Below are 20,142 nucleotides of genomic sequence, written 5' to 3'. Positions count from 1 at the left end.
TCCTTTGCCCTCTTGATTAAAATAGAGAGCATGTCTGCCATAATGTTAAAAAGATAGGCGATATGGGGTCTCCTTGTTTGAGGCTATCTTTTTTTGGAAGTAGTGTCCAATGTTATCATTAATTTTGATGCCCACACTTCCTCCTACAATAAAATTTTCAATCCATGTACACCACTGCTGGTAGAATCACTTCATGCGGAGTGTTTGTTGTAGAAATGACCATTTTACCTTATCATAGGGCTTTTCAAAGTCAATTTTGAGAATCACGCCATTAAGTTTTTTATGTGGAGTTCATGAATAGTTTCGTGTAATATCACTGTTCCTTCCATAATGTTCCGACCTGGCATGAATGCTGTTTGAGAAGGTCGAACCACTTTGATAGCAACTCCTATGAGTCTATTTGTAGTAATCTTTGTGAATATTTTAAAGCTCACATTGAGCAGATAAATTGGTTCGTATTGTTGTATTTTCTTTACCTTTTTATTTTAAGACCTCTTCTACATGGAATGGCGCTCCACACAGTCCACACTGCAGAGTTGGAACCTGTGCTGCGAAGGACTCGGTCGAACGGCTATCAGCTTTGTCAGCGCGATTTTTTTTTTTTTTTGAGAGGAAGGTATGTCAGCGCGAATGGATCTATGTCCCTTTTTTGAAGTGGTATTCGGATTTCCAGTAATTTGCCAGGGCCCCATGAAAACCCAAAATAGGCCGGCTGTTTAGCAGTGAACTCGTTCGCAAAAGGCCCATGAGCTCATAAGCCAAGGCGTTTGCAAGCCCAAGTTCCACTCCCTCGTCGGCTCGTCCGGCGTCCCTCGTCCGCAACGCGACAACGGCGAGGTGAGGGGAGATTTTTCTTCCGCGTCGAGTCACGCTGCCCACCGCCATTCACGCGTCGCCGAGCTCACTCTCCCCCGAATCTCCCTTCCTACGATCGTATCCCAGCCGATAATATCTTCCCGGCGATCGGAAATATCTCGCGTCGCCGTTCCCCTCATGTCCTTTCTCGCTTTGGCCACCCGTCCCCTATCCCCTTCCGCGCGAGACCCCTATAATAAGAAAAATCAGCCACTCCACTCCGCACCTGCACTCGGCGCTCGCGTCGCTCCTCCGGTCCTCTCCCGCCGATCGACAACGTCCGGAGCCGCCGTTCCTCTGAGGTGAGAGAGATCTGGCGCAGTGTTTGGGCTCGATTCTGCAGCGGGTGGGATTTTGTTTGTATTAGTTGCGCTTGCGACACTAGTAGATGCTCCCTCCGTCCGAGAAACAATGCAACTCTCGTTTCCCGAGGTGGTCAACTAATTTTAAATTTGACCAAATTTATACAAATAGTAGGTACAAAATAAAGTAATATATTTTTATATTAAATTTATTTGGTGATGTGAATGTTAGTAATTTTTTTTTATAAATTTGGTTAAATTTGAAACTATTTGACTTCTCGAGAAACGAGAGTTGCAAGGGAGTAGATAATCATGCGTGTAGACGGCAGTTCTCTTCAGTTTGTTGCGTCTCCTTCGTGCAACATTGATATTTCAGTTGTTTTCAGAAAATTTACCGTATAGCAATAGTTTACTCTAGTGGAAACATATAGTTCGGGTTTGTGAATAGGCGCAGAGGTAAATAGTCACACAAATGAACAATTCCAAAACTCAAGTATACACCCTTGTAACCGTCTTAAACAATGGAAATGTACTGTTGCTGAAACCAGATAGAATTAGTTAATGAATAGTCTCTGAGACGGTGGGTGCATGGGACAAGCATATAGCATCAGTTTGGTTGGCTTCAAACCTGCAAGCTAGAGAAATTTATTCAATTGCTAGATGACCCATTCTTTTGCTGTCATGTTTTGATGCCCTCTGCTAGCCTTGCTGTCAGGTCAAATTTCTAATATCATTACATATTTGAAGCACAAAAAAAAGTAGAGAACCTTCCATGGGCTTTCGTGGACGTAAGACTGTGCTTTTCTGCATTGGCAAATAGAAGCTGTGTATTTTTCCAGCCTATCTTAGTGCGCTGTGTGCGGTCACTAATTCAGTAATTCTTACCTTGATCAGGAAATGGCTGCACTTCAACCCTCATTTTCGTCAACAATGGCTCTGAAGAGTAGCTGCAGTGGGCTGAAGTTCCCAAAAACTGCACTTCTACCTTGTTTTGGTGGCATTTCACGTCAAGACATTCAAGACAGGAATGCTAGCCTCGCTTATTTAATCCCCAAGGTTGCTTCAGTGACTGACCAATCAACATCAGAGCCATCAAAACCCAGGCAAAGCAAGCACACAGTCGACCCTACAGCTCCAGAATTTCTGCCACTCCCATCATTTGAAGAATGCTTTCCAAGGAGTACCAAAGAATCAAGGTATGGTTTCCTTTCTCGTTTGACCTTGTGACTATTCTTGGACGTGCTAACATGCTAATAGCTTATATTTGTTATGGCTTATGCGTTTCAGTGAAATCGTTCACGAGGAATCTGGTCATGTCCTCAAGGTTCCATTCCGGAGAGTCCATTTGACTGGAGATCAGAAGCACTTTGATACATATGACACCAGTGGTCCTCAAAATATAAGCCCAAGGATTGGTAACTCCCTGGCCTTATGCTTTGTTTTTGTGTCTTGGATTGCTCTGACATTCTGGTTACTTATGTATGTTTACATATCTTTAAATTTATATGACCATGTTTACTGTTGCTTTTTTAAAAAGCTCAATTGGACTAATTAGTCTAATTTTCATAAAAAGAAGGGCGGACCTGGCGCAGTGGTAAAACTCTCCACTTGTGGCCTGGAGATCCTGGGTTCGAACCAGCCTCTTTGCAGAATTTTAAAAGAATTTTGCAAGGGTAAGGCTGTCTAGGAATTCCCTTCCCCAGACCCCACCTTGTGTGGGAGCTTTCGCACTGGGTACGCCCTTTAGTCTAATTTTCATAAAAAAGGGCAAGAATATGAAATGTTATATGTCCTGCAAACTGTGATACACGAATTTCCTTATAAAACTAACTGTGATAGTATAAAACAGCAAACAAGGCATTGATAAACCATAATAACTTAGAAGTGCTCACATCACCATGTTGCTGGGCTATTTTTCTCTTTGTCTATGCAATGTTTTTCTTTATATTTAATATAGTTTGATAACAGAAGGGCTCTGTCCTGCTGTTTTCCCTCAAAAGAAGTTCCATTGCTCCCCAGCATACAATTTAACACATTAAGCTGTTTATAATATTCAAAAATAATTTGCAGGACTCCCAAAGATAAGGAAGGAATGGATTGATAGGAGGGAGAAGATGGGTAGTCCTCGTTACACACAAATGTATTATGCTAAACATGGAATCATAACAGAGGAGATGTTATACTGTGCCAAGCGCGAGAACCTTAGTCCTGAATTTGTTCGGACAGAAGTTGCCCGTGGACGGGCCATAATTCCTTCCAACAAGAGGCACCTGGAATTGGAACCCATGATTGTTGGTAGAAACTTTCTTGTAAAGGTGAATGCAAATATTGGGAACTCAGCTGTTCTGAGCTCCATCGAGGATGAAGTTCACAAGCTCCAGTGGGCCACAATGTGGGGAGCTGATACTGTCATGGATCTCTCAACAGGGAGACATATCCATGAGACCCGGGAATGGATTATTCGTAACTCTCCGGTTCCTATTGGGACCGTTCCTATTTACCAAGCACTTGAGAAAGTAAATGGTATTGCTGAAAATCTGAGCTGGGAAATCTTTAGGGATACCTTGATTGAACAAGCTGAGCAGGGTGTTGATTACTTCACAATCCATGCTGGTGTCCTGCTTCGTTACATTCCTCTTACAGCAAAGAGAATGACTGGCATAGTTTCACGTGGTGGCTCAATTCATGCAAAATGGTGCTTAACTTATCACAAGGAGAACTTTGCTTATGAACACTGGGATGAAATTCTTGACATATGCAATCAATATGATGTGGCATTATCAATTGGTGATGGTTTGAGGCCCGGTTCTATTTATGACGCAAATGATAGTGCTCAGTTTGCAGAACTGCTGACTCAAGGTGAACTAACACGTCGAGCATGGGCGAAAGATGTGCAGGTGAGAATAAAAAACCTGTTCTGAACATAAACATGGTTTAACTTCAAAATGCATAAGGTAAATGATTAGTTGGAAATGGTAGCGCCTGTGCAGATCTGGTCAGAAAAGTATTCTATATTGTAACTTGTGAGGATCTATACTCAAAACTTGTTGGATTTGAAAAATGCGAGTTTGACAGAAAGGAAAACAGTGAACCAAGCTATCCTTTTGCAATACAACTAAATATGATTGCTGGATCAACAGATTGCATATCAAACATAAAATATGCCACTCCTAATACCATCTAGCTGTTTAACATCTAATCAGTGATCTGCTTTTATTTCCAGTGCAGTTAAGTTTACCTAGGAATTTTCTGTTAAATCGACTAACATATAACAAAGTACTAGATGATTCAAAGTTTCAAATTGCTGATTTGTAGACCATGGTTTGTATATAACTCAATAGTTGAAACTTTGGGGCAAACTTCCTGATATCTATCAACTTTTAGGTGATGAATGAAGGTCCAGGGCACATCCCAATGCATAAAATTCCTGAAAACATGGAAAAACAGCTGGAGTGGTGTAATGAAGCACCTTTCTATACGTTGGGTCCACTGACAACTGATATCGCACCTGGTTATGACCACATCACCTCAGCCATTGGTGCGGCCAACATTGGAGCTCTTGGCACTGCACTTCTTTGTTATGTTACACCAAAGGAGCACCTTGGGTTGCCTAATCGTGATGATGTTAAGACAGGTGTGATATCCTACAAAATTGCTGCTCATGCTGCTGATTTGGCAAAGGGTCATCCCTACGCACAAGCTTGGGATGATGCCCTTAGCAAGGCAAGGTTTGAGTTTAGATGGCTCGACCAATTTGCTCTATCTCTGGATCCAGTAACCGCCATGGCTTTCCATGATGAAACATTGCCATCTGAGGGTGCCAAAGTAGCGCATTTCTGCTCAATGTGTGGGCCCAAGTTTTGTTCGATGAAAATCACAGAGGATATTAGAAAATATGCAGATGAACATGGTTACGGAACAGTAGAGGAAGCTGTGAAGGAAGGAATGAATGCTATGAGTGCTGAATTTTTGGCTGCAAGGAAAACAATCAGTGGGGAACAGCATGGTGAAGCTGGAGGGGAGATCTACGTACCAGAAAGCTATGCAGCTCAAAAATAAGGTTAGCCTCTTTTGTATTGTTTAAAGTTTTCCTTCAGATACACATGAAGCTTATGTTCTGAAGATGTATGGTCTCTCAAGAAACGTGGGTTAATCTGTCATAGAGGAATCATGTGATAAATTGTTCCGTATTTTAAACCATTTTCACATTAACAAGCTAGTATATAAATGAACCCTAGCCGACTTGATACTTCAGTATTCATACATGCTAGTCAGTTAGCAGGGATATGGCTATTACATCATTTGATTTGCAGAAGAGATAGTGCTTTAGAAATTAGAAGTACTCTTGACTCTTCAATCCTTTAATCATGCCGGTAATCCTTTAAATGCGAATGTTACACAAAACTAAGCATACTGTCATGAATTTGAGCCATGGATCTTTCTCTCTTTTTTTCTGATGCATTGTTAACCATGGATGCTGATCTCATGTAGGACGCACTGCTTCCACCTTAAAAAAGTATTTATATTATGCGATTTTATTTGTAGTTTTACGAACTTTGCCAAACTATTAGTTTATTAGGCTTTGCATTTGTGTAGTTGTGAATACTGAAGCTTGTTTACTCAAAATTGCAATATTTGTGTAGATCTCCTCGGAGCCTTCCAAGTGAAGCAGATTTGCTGGCTGGAGCCTTCGTCAGCAGCAATTGTACCATCTTATGTTAGGAGATGGTAAGCAGAATGTGAATAAAGCTGGCGTTGCTTACCTTCAGTTTGTGAATGCCATTATGGATTGTAATAAAAGGAAACTCTATTCTGTGCCCCTTTGGATTCTGTTTCTCCCTCAAGTATTCATCGTATTGTTATGGGATTGTTATTTATGAAAGTTGCACCAGGGGTGCCTGCATTCTCAACAATGTGAAGGCTTCTTGGCCTTGACTGTTGTGAGATGGGCTGAGAAAGTCCCTTTGAACCTGAACAGGATAATGCCTGCGAAGGGAGTGTGCATTTCTTTTTTCTTGTTTTTCAGGAACCTGTCAGCCTTCTGGTGGAAATTGAGGTACCAACTGTCCGTGCACGTAAAGAGCTCAGTAGATGGGTCCGCCTGTGTCTTACATCTGAGGTAACATGGTTCCATTCCATGATCCTTTTGCATGATTTCATCAACCAGCTCTGTTACCGTTCCCATAGAGAGTAAAGTGTGCCTCATCATGACACTCAACCCATCAATACACCCATGAAATTTTGTGAAGAATTTGCTATCCCTACATAATCTATTTCGACATCTGTCTAACTACATTTATTTACATTAGGCGTATAGAGCAAGATATTTAGAACTGCTACAGATTGTTTTTTTAGCTGCATTCTGCCCCTTGAGAGTGGAAGTACCAACCAGAATTGCAATTAACTTGATCCTACCATCGTATTGTAGCCGTCTACTGAGATAGGAGTTATTTCTGTAAACAAACTTCTGCCCTTCTCATCAGGATGGTCAGATAGTGTTATCCAAAATTTCACAAAATCTTTTTAACAAAGAATATTGTAAATATCTCATGTGAACAGTTTCAAATTCCGCATTATGCATGATTGTTTACAACTGTATGTGAAAGCAGAGGCAGGATCTTAAAACATCAATAAATTCAAAATAGAAATAGATTGCAAGTCATTGCATTGGTGGAGAATAATTTTATCAGTTTTACTTTCTATGGAGTGCATGTTTCTCATGTATCACTGCCTGCTTCACTTTTACACTGAATTAGTGAATTATACCTATGTTCATATAATCCAACTGCCCTGGCTGCCGTGAGATGCCAAGAAAAATGTTTTGGGAAAGTAAACATTTCTTTTGTGGCTGGAAATTTGTGCTCGTTGCGGTACCACCATACCAATGAAACTATGCTCATTTACAAATTGAAGATGAACTCTGATTGTGCTTCTACAATGGAGTTTCAAATCATTCAGAGATGAGCTGGGCAAAGGCACCCTGTTACTGTACTGTGATATTGGTGCTCAAGTTCTCATGCCATCCCTTATAAGGGCTTCCCTAGCAAATTTGAGATGTTAACTGTTATTATAAACTTACATTCTGATTTATGTGGAACTCTGTCTGAAATCTGAATGTTCCCCCGAGTATAAGTTTCGTTACGGAACAAGGATACATGCTGCTTTTCTGGTCGCTATATATGCCTTCGGTACCGTTTTGTGTGCTAGTCCCTGAAGTCAACAAGATTGACGTCCCGTTGTTGACTGGAGGTAGAAATATTTTGCTTTATTGTTTCCGAATACGAAATAAAAGGAAAGGTAAATAGGAACAGCTTTGTGAACTCTTGCTCGACATAAATGGAGGCTTCTTGCAAAAGTATTTGGCGTTTCCAAGCTTCTATAATTTCAGGGTATAACTTGATCAGGGACTGTATCGCTTGTGCGCATTAGCCAACTGTTAAGAAATTACATATTTTTCCTTCCATTCTTGACACAGTTTATGTGCCTTTCATCTGAGCATCCAGTGTGCTGATCCACAGTTGTTAATGTGCTGGCTGTTTTATACTGCCACACGTAGATAGCTTGATGATGTGTAGAAAGCCAGAAAGCAATAGCTTCACAGTGACACTGCCATCGCTTCATTATGCTCTCGGTAGCTAGACGCGTCACGGGCTTAAGATAATCAGATACTTTTGGTCCGATTACTGACATCTTCGTTTACTTAACACCACCGGGTTTTTTTTCTATAGCAATTTTTTTTTTGACGGGTCAGGGGGGACGAAGAGTCCCACCTGAATTATATTACCACATACGCCGGCAAGCCGGCGATGGTACAACATTTGCACGGTTACAGTGGCTTCAAGAGCCAGGATGGAAGTAGAAGGGGACGGGGTAGATACAACACCAGAGTACAACAGAGGAATGGGAGGAACACAACTCGCAGACAATTCAAAGACAAAACATGTCACAATCGAAAGACAACCATTAATCACCGATTTGCGCCTCCACCGAACAACGTACTTGCCGGTTACACTATGACCGTTGCACCTTGCCCCACCCCTCGTAGCTACGCCGTCCTGCTGCTGCCCTCCATCTGAGTGACCGCGCAGCAAGAAGGGGACTTAGAGCGGCGAAAGGACGCGCAAGCCAAAGCTTACCGGAAAATGATGACATCCCTTGGAGCTGACGGCGCCACCTCCAGCACATCCGAGCTCCACGTACCACCATTCAACGCCGCTCAAGAGGAGGAATCCTTGAGGGGGAATGGCAGAAGCGGTGGATACACCACCCGGCATTTGATTTTCTGACACCATCAACAAAGAGAGCATCGACGAAATAGAGGCCCCAGGAGAGGACGCTCACCGAATCACGCCGGCGACAAACAGCCAATGACAGCCTTGCCAACGAACAGTAAGGAGAAGGAAGGCATAAGAACACCAAGAAGAACGAACCAGCTTTGCGGCATGGCGGACGACAGTAGTTCGGGATGGGCGATCTCGTCATCACCTCCAAGGAGGACCACGGCGCCTGAGGGCGTCGTCGGTGACGGCACCGGCCAAAGCCGAGCTAGGATTTCTCCTGACCGAACCATCCCAACTGGCGTCGCTCCAACCAGCGCAAGCGCGGCCATACCAACATGTGGGTGGGAACACCTCGAAACAACACCTCCATGGAGGAAACGACACCTGTAGGTGTCGCTGTTGTCGGCAACGGCATAACGCCGGGCTAGGATTTCTCCCGACGAGTTCCCGACCCGTCGGCGCAGCACAGGCATCGAGAATGACGGGGAGCCTTCGCCGCCCTTGATCTATAGCAATTTTGACCATTTTGTTCCTACGAAAGGTCTTTATATAATCCAAAATCTATATAATACCAATAAAGTGACTCACCTTTTTGCTTTTGTTATAAGGGGGTGTTTGGGAACACCATGCTAAACTTTAGCACCTGTCACATCGGATGTTTGGATACTAATTAGGAGTATTAAACATAGTCTAATTACAAAACTAATTGCACAAATGGAGTCTAATTCGCGAGACGAATCTATTAAGCCTAATTAGTCCATGATTTGACAATGTGGTGCTACAGTAACCATTTGCTAATGATGGATTAATTAGCCTTAATAGATTCGTCTCGCGAATTAGACTCCATTAGTTTTGTAATTAGCTCATGTTTAGTCCTTCTAATTATCATCCGAATATCTGATGTGACCCTGCTAAAGTTTAGCACCTCGTATCAAACACCCCCTAAGACTGTTCAAACCAATCGTGCTCTGCTGCCTAGTGTGGTATTGTTCAGGCCTTCAGGGTGCGCAACTGCGCATCTCCAAACCTTGAACGCTGGAAGCCACTGTTTTATGATCAACGCACCAGGTTTATGACAGCTTTAGCTTTTTTTAAAAAAAATAACTTGTCCAAACCAATCGTGTTAAACTTAAATTTGAGGGCTTTGATTGTCGGCTCCCGAAGACACATATGGTCGTGATCCACGAGGCACGGAGTACGATTTTGCCAACATTTTGTCGATCATCAATGGGTGCCAACGTGACAAGCTATATGTTGTCGTGTTCGGTAGCCAGCCATAACTGACCACAACTGGAAAAGTTGCGGTAGTCGCAGGTTAGACACCAACCAAGCACAGCTTATGTTTTTTGTGGCGTTGCTGTATGTGAGGCGTGGCGAGGCATGGCTGGGAAACAAGCACGCTGCATGGCCGAACAACTTTTCAGGGACCAAACGTGCATTTGACAAGGTTGCAATCCAATTATCAAAATAACTTATTGTGAAAAAGGTTTATTATGATTGGTAAGGCATCGGTTCAAATTAACCCTTACTTCTCCAAGCCCCTTGTGCTGCTGTTACACCCTCGCTACCTTATTTGTATCTCAAAACGTATTAGGCGATTGTAAAAACAACATTTTGTTTCTGATCCTAACCGAAAGTTAGCCTTCAATAACTTAACTATAACAAACCTAATGTTTTTCTTCTTCACGGATTATCTTCTTCAACCTCAAAGTCCCCTTCTTTTACATGTGCTATGATGCTAATAATATACCCCATCCTACTCTAGAGTATCAGACAGTCTTCCACTGTCGACTGTGCTTCGGCTTCGCCCACCGGTAGTTTTGTGCTACCTGCAGTCAATAACATCTATATCGTCTTGCCACACCGCTCTCTTGTGTCCGTCTCCTCTGCCAGAACATCATCGGCTTGTTTGGCTGGACTTATAAGCCGGCTGAAAAGTTGAAACAGCTGATTTGTTGTGAGAGAAAAATACTGTTTGGTGGCTGATAAGCTGAAGCGAACAGAGCCCATACTTTTCGAGAGCTTTCTCTAAACCGATGAACAACCCCTCTGTGTTGCTGATGTTGATGTTATGCATCGACTAAAGGTATAGAAAATTTTAGGAAATTTAAATACTAAAAGAATCACAATCCTTTTTTTAAAACACTCTAGGTAGTAGCAAGCCGAGCTGCATAACTAGTTACTGCACCTTCGCTTGCTGCAACTGCAGAAAGAGCCTCTAGTTTAAGCAGTGAGGGTATCTGAGCAGCACTTCGGATTTCGCACCTTCGCTTGCTGCAACTGCAGAAAGAGCCTCTAGTTTAAGCAGTGAGGGTATCTGAGCAGCACTTCGGATTTCAATCCCCCAATTTAAAATTGCTTCAAAATCTTATTTAGGGGAAAAAAATTATCTCCAACAGCTTACCTATCTTCCGCATCCTTCCCCAATCCCGAAATTTCCTGCAGCTTATGGCCACGGGCGGCCACAGCTCACGGCGCTGGACGTACGATTCATGGTTGTTCTTCCCTGTCGCGCAGGTTCCTGGTGAACGACGTGCCGATCCGGCGGTACGAGAGGAAGACGGAGGCCACGTTCCCGGACCGGGAGATGTGGGCGTACGGCTCCATCTGGGACGCCTCCGACTGGGCCACCGACGGCGGCCGCTACCGCGCCGACTACCGCTACCAGCCGTTCGTGTCGCGGTTCGCCGACCTCAAGATCGGCGGGTGCGCCGAGGACGCACCGCCCCACGGACGCCGACCCGTGCCGGCGTCGCCGTCGGGGGCGGCGCTCAGCCCGCAGCAGGAGGCCGCCATGCGGTGGGCGCAGCGGAACTCCATGGTGTACTACTACTGCCTCGACTCGTCCAGGGACCACGCGCTCTACCCCGAGTGCTGAAACCACTGCACTGAGGGTCGTTGCAATATACGATTGCAACTCCCAATCCAAACCAAACGCGTAGAAGAAGGTGCCGATCTGGTCCTTGGCCTGGAACTTGTAGGTGTAGTTGGCCGCCGGCGGGATGGCGCAGTTGGTCCCCACCACGCTGTCCTGCCACGAGTTCTTGCGCTGCTTGATGCCGTTCTTTTTTTTTTGAAACATTTTGATGCCGTTCCAGGTGAGGAGGAAGGAACATGTAGCCTTCTTCTTTATCGTGGCCGAGGTGATCTCTATTCTCTGCTCTAGGATTGGAGAAGCTCATGGCCACGTTCTGTTTCGGTTCTTCTTTAGTTAGAGGTAGAAGAAGAAAGAATGAGACGGGAAGAGAGTACGGAGGCGTCAGGCTGAGCCTAATTACGATGACGTGAGCTGTTTTGAAATATTAAGAGCTAGTTATTAGCGATCTGCTGTGGGTTGATATATTTTTGAGTACATAATTTTAGAAAAGAACTTTTCTAAGTTGCTTTATTTTAAAAAATCCCATCACAAAAGCCGGGATTTGAAGATTTTCTACCTGTGATCGAGGTCGTTCGGAGAGGTAGCGCTGCCGTAGAAAGTAGCAGGGCTAGTACGTGCGTGACTGTTGGCGAGAACGACGGCAGCCTCCTCTCCGTACGGCAACAAAGCTCCATGTACCCATACCATTTGCACGTCCCAAATCCCCACCCAATCCCGGAGTTTCCGCCACCATGCAAGAGCCACGGCCACGGATGCCGCGTAGCAATGCCATACCCACGAGCTCCCCCGGATCCATCGCAACCGTCCACACCGAGACGTGTCGAGCGATCTCGTCTTCCGGGCATTCCCACCCCCTTCCCCCCCCCTCCATAAAGGCACAGCCGCGCCACTCCTTGGGCTTCCCCTCGAAGCTACCGCCTCACTCCAAAACCGTACCCTCCCGTCCCGTCCCATCCCATCCGCCGCTTCTGCAGTGCTCCGGTCTGCGGCCGCCATGCCGAGTGGGAGGCGTCGCCGCGGCGGCGGCGGGGGGCGGGGATCGTTCGCGGGGCGCGGAGGCGGAGTTCAGGGCGGGTCGGGACGCGGGGGCGGAGGCGGAGGTGGGGCTGGGCGCGGGGAGTACGACCAGCAGCGGCTGAGCGCGGAGGCCATAAGCGACATCGCCTCCAGCTTAGGGATGGAATGCACCATCAGTACGTTCCGATACGGCTGCTCCGCTCCGATCATCTTTTCATCTCTCGCTTTGCATTCCGGGTTTTGCTCTCGGTTGTTGTCTCTAATGGTGGCTGCCGCCTGCCGGTGGTGTTCGTAGACTATGGACCTGACCTCCAGATGTCGCCTCAGATCAAGTTCCTCATGGCGTGCGACAGTGGGAACATCCGCCGCATCAAGGGTGAGATCTCCCGATTCCTCTCTCTCCGCTCCGGTTCTGAAGTGGGCTTAGCACTTTATGGGGGGGTTTTGGCCTTAGTTGGCTTGTGCTTCGGCGCGTGCGCTTGTGTTTTCCCCCCCAGTGTGAACTGTGTGTACTAGGGGATCTAGCCATCTAGGAATGGTGCGGGTGTTCTGAATTTAGTTGGGTTTCATTGTTCACGGTATGATATGATGTGCGGTTTGATTCCTGTATGTCAAGTATTCCCTGGGTTAGGAACGCGTAGTTTGGCCTCTATCCTGTACTTTTGGGGGAGGAGGGGGAGGAGAGTATGCAATAGGTCAGCCCAAGTTGGGGCTGTGCGCGCACCCATATCCTTCTATTCTAGTTTGAACAGTGTACCAGGGTAAATGCTGCCAGTGAATGCGAATGCGCTTTCATTTGACTGTGAAATGAGTCTATTTTCTTTGAAATCAGTTTTGCTTCACTGTCCGTGGCGTGATCTGCATTCCTGTATTTCAAGAAGGGGCCTGGGTTAGGTGACCAATTTTGTTTTGATTTATCTCGTACGTTGGGAGACTTGAGTATGGAATATTTTTCCTGGTTTGTAATTGGCTGTTTGGCATATGATTCTACACTTTGTTTGGCCCATTTATTTTGGGATTTTAAACTTCTGGATTCGGTTAAACTCTTGAAGTGTTGGCCTTTTGGGTTGAGGCACTGATTTCACCATTTTGCCTGGTTATTTGATTTGAAGCTATGCAATAATTACTTTCCAGACCTTAATCAAGATTTTTTAGAAGTTGCATTTACTGATTTCCTTTTGGAAATTTTCTATTTGAAGCACTGGTGGAAAGCTTGGATAAGGATGACAGAGAATCGCTTGCCTCTGCAAGAATGGAGGGATTGGGGGCACTGCATGCAGCAGCGATGAAGGGTAAAGTTGAGGTTTGCAGGTACTTGGTGGAGGTGCTGAAGTTTGACATCAATTCGGTTTCTAGCCCTGAGTTGGGTATGTGTTTCTCTTGTGCTACGATAGATGCTTCCATTTTTCTCCTAGTTCAAATTCCGGGTTTATGCAATGTAAGCTTTGATGTATTCTAAATCGTTATTGGAGTTTGAATTGCTAGCACATACTTTCAAGAGGTGTTTATTTGGTTTCCCTTGCCTATGTTGTTACTGTCTCAATTTTTGCATGGAGTAAACTGTTTTACTGCTTAGATTTTCTTGTGTCTAAATAATAACCAACCACTCTTAATCATAATTTTTCTTCTGGGGAATATGATTCCCATATACATGAATTGTTACTGTTTTGTGAATGGTGTTATATACTACGGTATCAACAGTAGAACTTGTTCACAGCTCCAGATGCACCTCCAAAGTGGTATTTCTGTGTGATCACCATAGCTAATGTTTCATCTGCTAAGCATGTGTCATAGAAATAACTTATGTGAAATGCCCTTGAGCTGAAATGTTTGAAGACTGTCTGCGTTTGTTAAAACTGTAATTGCAGTATGTTGTGGTGGGTGAAGTAGAGATGTTAATGATCACTAAATTGGTAAATTGTCTGCTTATAATGCTCTTGGCAGGTATGACACCTTTGATTTCAGCTGTCTCAGAAGGGCAAGTTGCTGCTGTCAGGTATCTTCTTGACAAAGGTGCAGATCCAAATAAGCAAGATCATGAAGGCTATGCTCCTCTGCATGATGCCGCAAAAGGAGGTATACCTTTCTGCACTTACCTAGACTTCTAAACATGTTCTTCATGTTTTCTACTTATCTTGAAGCACATTAGGTACTGTATTTCTCTTTACTGTCTAAGTGCTGTTTGACATGGTTACGGAGATGATCACTACCTTTTGTTTATGCCTAATGATGGTGCTTCTAATGAACGTAGGGTGTGATACTACAACTGTGATGTTGTCCTTGTTAATCCCCTTGAAACATATGGCAACTTCATATCTGCGTTCTTCTGTTTGATGCTTAAATTCACCCAGGTGGTTTGCACTGACATGAATGGTATATTCGTATCCATGACTTGACAGAAAATATGTTGTCCATGAATCATACATAACATAGAGTATACTATATAGTTGCAGCTAATTAAAAAGCATATTACCAAATGAAATAATAATGTGCTAAACTTGACATATTCCTCACTGCAATTCTGATAATGCATTTCCATTTATTTGTAGGATTTGATGAAATTGGACGATTGCTGCTAACTGGAGGAGCTATTGTTGATATATCATCTTCTGAAGGGACACCGTTACATGCTGCTGCTGCCTTTGGAAAGATTGGCATCATGCAGATTTTACTCGAGCATCATGCAGATGTAATGACAAATTTAATTATTCCTTTACCTGTGCTTTATGTGAAAATAATTGTAGAAGAACCTAATTGATAATAGCAACAGCTTGCCCCTTCTAAGCAAAGTTGGTGAGAGCATTCTGTCAAAGGAAGACAAAGTTGATGAGAGCAACTTGAACATTTTGGTAGAAATGGCTTTGGTTTTCTGCTTGTGATTTCAAAATGTAGGTGGTCTTAGTTTCGCCACAAGTCAGGCTTCTTTAACTTCGACCAGGTTTATAAAAAAATGAACTAACATGTACAACATTAAATTAGTTTTCATCAAATCCACCATGCCATGTATCTTTTTATTGTACCTATTAAGTATTGTAGATGTCAATATAATATTTTTTTCTATAAATTTTGTCAGTTAGAGAGAGTTGACTTAGGACAAAACTAAAACGATGAGGGAGTACTACATTAAACCTTTACTTTCTACTCCCTATCCTAAAATGTAAGCATATTAATCTTGACTAAGTTTATATACAAAAGAGTATCAACATCTATCACATCAAAGAAGTATACTATGAAAATGTATCTCATAATGCTTAGTCAAAATGAAGATGGTTTGATTTAGGACAACACTATAAATGCATTTTGGGACGAAGTGCCTAAGATTCCACTACCACTATATAATGTCTATAGGACAATGGCATCATGTGGTAATTGGTTAATGATCTGGTATAATTTTAGGTTTAGGAATTCATAAAAATATTTGTCTATAGTGTGCTTTAATTCAAGTAAACACCAAACATAGTGCTCCTGACTTTAGTAACATCAGAATTATGGTGTTCTTACATAGGAAGTGACTTTTCAAGAAAAAAAATTGCAGGTGAACAAGGTCTCAGCAAGGGGCTGTACGCCCCTGGCTGAAACTCTTCTTGCCACTCCGGAAAGACTGGATGAATCAACTCGCTTGAAGTGCCTGAAACTCCTTGTTAAGGTCTGTATCTCATTGTCGATGTCATTTGTATGTTTAGCGAGGGGACTCCCATGTGGAAAGAATTTCCTTTTCTTTAGAGTATTTGTATGGGCAACAATGTCAACATGATTTTATATTACATCATCTATTCACAGGCTGGTGCTGATTTGAATTCTAGACACCCACAAACTCCATTGGTGATAGGAACTTTGAAGGGCTTAACAGAATGTGTTGAATGCTTGTTGGAGGCTGGAGCAGATGCCAATATTCCTGCTCATGATGTGAGTTCTTATTCCTGATTGTGCTTGGCTGTTGCCTTGGAGCTTGCTAAGGCTCCTTATCATCATAATGCTACTGTTGTTTGTTTATCAAGATTAATGGTATCTTTAACACTGATTTTGTCAACTTTTGGACGTTTTTGATTTATAATATGAACCTTATCTACATAAATTCCAGGCTAGTTTTGCTCCCTTTTTTGTGTGAAAGTTACATGCAGAATTCATATCGTTTGCATTAAATCCCTTGCTAGGCAAGAGTAGGTTTCTGCTGTTATTTTATTTTGTTGTTTTGTTATATGCAGGTTGGTAGCAAACCAATTGAAATTGCTGCAGAGTCTGGAAGAAGAAAGCTTGTGGAGATCCTATTTCCTTTCACTTCACCTATTCAAGCTGTACCAAACTGGAGTATCGAAGGAATAATTGCTCATGCAAAATCAATTAACTCGAAGGACAAGGTAGCCTAACTTGAAGGTTTTCTTATGTATGCTTTTCATTTCCAGATTCATCCTACCTGCCAGGTAGCAACACAGCATGCGTTCTTGTGTAACATAAATAAAGCTAAATACAACAACAACAACAACAACAACAACAACAACAACAACAACAACATAGCCTTTCAAATAAAGCTAAATAATAAACAATGTAAATTCTATGAATATGTTGCCATGCTTATGTAAATGTTTTTTCTATGAATTTGTTGTTATGTGCAAGGCCAATGAGAGATAGTGAAGAAATTCAATCTGTCCAGGAATGAAGAATTATTAATAACCAAAGTTTCTTTTGGGGAAGAACTTGAAGGAATCTTCTGTTCCCCACAAAAAAAAAGTAAAACTTTTCATTCAACGAAGCACAAACGGTGAATTGGGAGCAAAAAATTGAATGCCTGTTAGCCGTTCAGGCTTACCACTTTTTTCTTTCTTTCTCTTGTAAAACTTTAAACTGTTCAAAACTTCAATGTAGTGCGAGAGCTTAGCTATGGAAATATTTTGTGAAATGTGCTCAAATTGTTGCACTTATAAACATGCTTTCTATGCTGAGGTTGAATGTGTACACGCCAAATTTCACATCCTAGTCTACACTCTCATACATGGTAAATGTACTTTTTTTTTTATCTGTAGGTTAATCAAGGTGATAACAAAGATAGCAAGGTTGATCAGAAATTACATGATGAAAAAGCTATCAAGCAGGATGCTGCTTCATCTAAATCTTATCCGGAGGTATCTCCTGGCCATATGTTCCTATTGGAAATTGGTATTTTATTTTGACCTTCTCTGACCTTTTCTGATTTCGGATAAGGCAAGTGATAATAAAGATAGAAAGGCCCAGCTAAAATTACAAGGTGGAAAAGCAGTTGAGGGGAAGGACTATGCCGGTGCACTAAAGTTCTATAGTGAGGTGCATGTCATATCCTCCTATTGGAAGCCTCTGCCTATTTTGAACTAAAACGAAATTCTGAAGTTACCAAATCAATGACCCCCATCCATTGGTTCACTGGATGCTTCTGTCTGATTTTTTTACTGATATCTTTTGCAAGAGTTAAAGCATTTGTTGTCCAAAAGCTGATGTTTCACGTGTAGTTTTTATCTGTTTACTTCCAGAACTCCTGTAACCGATATACAGTATGCAGCTGCATTGGATGGATAATAAAGCATCGAGTATCGTTTGAGTGTATCTTTCCTTCTGTGCACCGAGTTCTTGCCAGTATTTTGTTTCACATTAAATCGTTGATTATCATTTTTTGTGTCTTGTCACAATCATTCTGCTTGGCACCCAACTTCCAGGTTGTAACCGTGTTTTGGTTCAGTTACTTTCCAAGCATCAGCATACTATGATTTACACCAACCAATTATGTTTGTCTAGTCTAGCTCCGGAACCACATGCTCTTACCTCTTTTTTTATGCAGGCAATTAACCTGGATCCTAAAGATGCTGTCCTGTATTCCAATAGGAGCTTCTGCCATGTAAAACTTGGTGAAGCACATGAAGCTTTCCGAGATGCTAATACTTGTATTAGACTGCGGCCTGGGTGGACAAAAGGTTACTATCGTAAAGGTGCTGCCCTCATGTATCTCAAGGTCAGATAAAATCACAAGTTCCTTTGCTATCATTATCCTTTCCACGGCATGTGGATAATATGCTCATGTTCCCTTAGGAGTACAAACAAGCATGTGACGTGTTCATGGCTGGAATTAAACTGGATCCTACAAATGAGGAGATGGAGCAAGCGTTCTGGTGTGTATTGCCCTCCATTTTGCATGATTTTTCACATAATTCTTTATTGCCGGATGGCTTGTAATTTACATATCGAAACATTGATTCCACCTTGAATGGTTCCTGACTACTGCCAGTGACGTTTTTCAGGGAGGCAGCGGAAGCAATGAAGAAGGAACATTCGGCTGAGAAGAGGGTCAACTCCATCGATTAGGGTTTGGTCAAGTTGTGCTGGGTTCAGTTCTTTTGGACTTATTGTTTTGTATATATCTGAAGACGAACTCTCGAATAGTTGCATGATGATGTATGCAACATTTGTAGGGGGTAAGTTCTAGACTTCTAGTTCTAAAACGTTTAGTTAGACTTGGTGCCACTTATCATGAAACGCCAGTCAATCTTGTTTTGGACAGGTTTTCTTTTGCTCTCCTAGTGTGGCATCGTGACTATATATGCTACTTGTCCAATGTTCCCCTTTTGTATGCACACCATGGCTTGCCGGGACCGAGTTCCCGTGCAGTGGCTAGCCACCGCACGTTAAGCAGTCGGCAGTTGTGAGGGGAGTCCCCGTTGTCTTCTGTAGCAATGCTGTACATCACAGTTCGTGTTGGTACTGTTCACCTGGATCGATTACTGTATCGTTCAATCGGGATCCTCCATCAGCTAAATGGACGGCCACTATAGCACGCAGTCCTTACCTTGCAGTTGCTGAAAGCAATTGCACTGGATCTGCGTCCGGCTTGCCGAGGATGCCTACCACTGTGGGAGCCTTTGTATGGCTCTTCCGTTTTCTCCTTTTGGTTCTGTAAGCTCCATTTGAACAGTCTTAGAATGTGATTTGGACTCTGGAACCAAGAATTTCAAAAAAAAAATACTGATAACCTTTGTTTTTTTTATGAAGAAGAAAGCTTAGTTTTTTTTCCCTGTGTGGTCTTGCAAGGGCAGGCAGTGAGCTAAAACGAAAATGGATGATAGCCAACAGTAACTTGACGATGAACAGGGGTGGATGAAGGGAAGCAGCCCCCGCTTCGATCCTGACGACCCTCTCAATCACGGCGTTGACCAGCTTACATCGAAGGCGTCCCTGAACGGCTGAACCTGCCGACGGTGGCCTTCGGGATCCCTGTACACGATGCCGGGATCATCCGGATCACGTGATCCTTACCTCATCGCCGCTGCCGCTGCCGCTTCCGCTTCCACTGGGCCGAACTGCCGGAGCACGCCCTCCGCACGCACGCACCGAGCTGTTGCGCACCCTGTCCCGCGGCGGCGCGGCCCCAGCACGGACGCCAAGTGCTTGGCGTGGTCGGACGGCAGGTACCCAGTGCCACCGGTACCGCATGTACACGAAGCCTCCCAGGCGGGCAGAAGGCCGCGCTCTTTGCTTGAAGTGGCGCGTGACGCGAGTCACCCACTCACCCTCCATCGTCGGACCGCCGTGCGCGGTGCGCCGACGAACGCCAATAAGCAATGGCGGGCGATAAGGAAGTGGTCCCGCGCCTCCGTGCTGACCGTGCACCGCACCCCCAACGCACGGAGCCAGTTGGGTAATCCCGGGCGAGTGCGTCATGCGCGCGCTGACTAGACCCCTACAAGGAGGCGTTGTCTCCGAACTGTATGTCTGTATAAGACGGCCATACTGCATACCGCAACCAATCTGGTGGAAGATGACCTTGACTCCTCGATGTTGAGTTTTTTTT

At 43.7% G+C, this 20,142-nt stretch overlaps 3 protein-coding genes across 4 annotated transcripts; all 3 read left to right on the top strand.

Annotated features, from left to right (window-relative positions):
• Positions 1 to 996: 996 nt before the first annotated feature.
• Positions 997 to 5,977, top strand: LOC117837363 (phosphomethylpyrimidine synthase, chloroplastic). Its single transcript, XM_034716972.2, has 6 exons — positions 997 to 1,157; positions 2,052 to 2,353; positions 2,445 to 2,572; positions 3,228 to 4,054; positions 4,542 to 5,217; positions 5,801 to 5,977. The coding sequence occupies exons 2-5, from the start codon at positions 2,055 to 2,057 to the stop codon at positions 5,214 to 5,216; spliced, it is 1,929 nt and encodes a 642-aa protein (XP_034572863.1). The 5' UTR covers positions 997 to 1,157; positions 2,052 to 2,054; the 3' UTR covers position 5,217; positions 5,801 to 5,977.
• On the top strand, positions 5,797 to 11,863 carry LOC140221448 (xyloglucan endotransglucosylase/hydrolase protein 31-like). The gene is made up of 2 exons (XM_072291068.1): positions 5,797 to 5,885; positions 6,050 to 11,863. Exon 2 carries the CDS (start codon positions 11,025 to 11,027, stop codon positions 11,313 to 11,315), a length of 291 nt encoding a protein of 96 aa, XP_072147169.1. The 5' UTR covers positions 5,797 to 5,885; positions 6,050 to 11,024; the 3' UTR covers positions 11,316 to 11,863.
• A 351-nt stretch (positions 11,864 to 12,214) lies between these two features.
• Positions 12,215 to 18,893, top strand: LOC117835144 (ankyrin repeat protein nuc-2). Of its 2 annotated transcripts, XM_034714517.2 has the most exons (13): positions 12,216 to 12,508; positions 12,628 to 12,708; positions 13,532 to 13,699; positions 14,277 to 14,408; positions 14,882 to 15,021; positions 15,868 to 15,978; positions 16,113 to 16,238; positions 16,538 to 16,690; positions 17,354 to 17,452; positions 17,532 to 17,630; positions 18,139 to 18,309; positions 18,387 to 18,466; positions 18,596 to 18,893. In XM_034714517.2, exons 1-13 carry the CDS (start codon positions 12,310 to 12,312, stop codon positions 18,657 to 18,659), a joined length of 1,623 nt encoding a protein of 540 aa, XP_034570408.1. In that variant the 5' UTR covers positions 12,216 to 12,309; the 3' UTR covers positions 18,660 to 18,893. The 2 variants fall into 2 exon arrangements, with proteins under 2 accessions (XP_034570409.1, XP_034570408.1); XM_034714518.2 differs by lacking the exon at positions 17,532 to 17,630 and having other exon boundaries at positions 12,215 to 12,508.
• The last annotated feature ends 1,249 nt before the right edge of the window (positions 18,894 to 20,142 follow it).

This window comes from Setaria viridis, chromosome 9 (genome assembly GCF_005286985.2).
Source record: "Setaria viridis chromosome 9, Setaria_viridis_v4.0, whole genome shotgun sequence".
NCBI classification, from domain to species: domain Eukaryota; kingdom Viridiplantae; phylum Streptophyta; class Magnoliopsida; order Poales; family Poaceae; genus Setaria; species Setaria viridis.
This window is presented reverse-complemented; position numbering and strand designations above follow the sequence as displayed.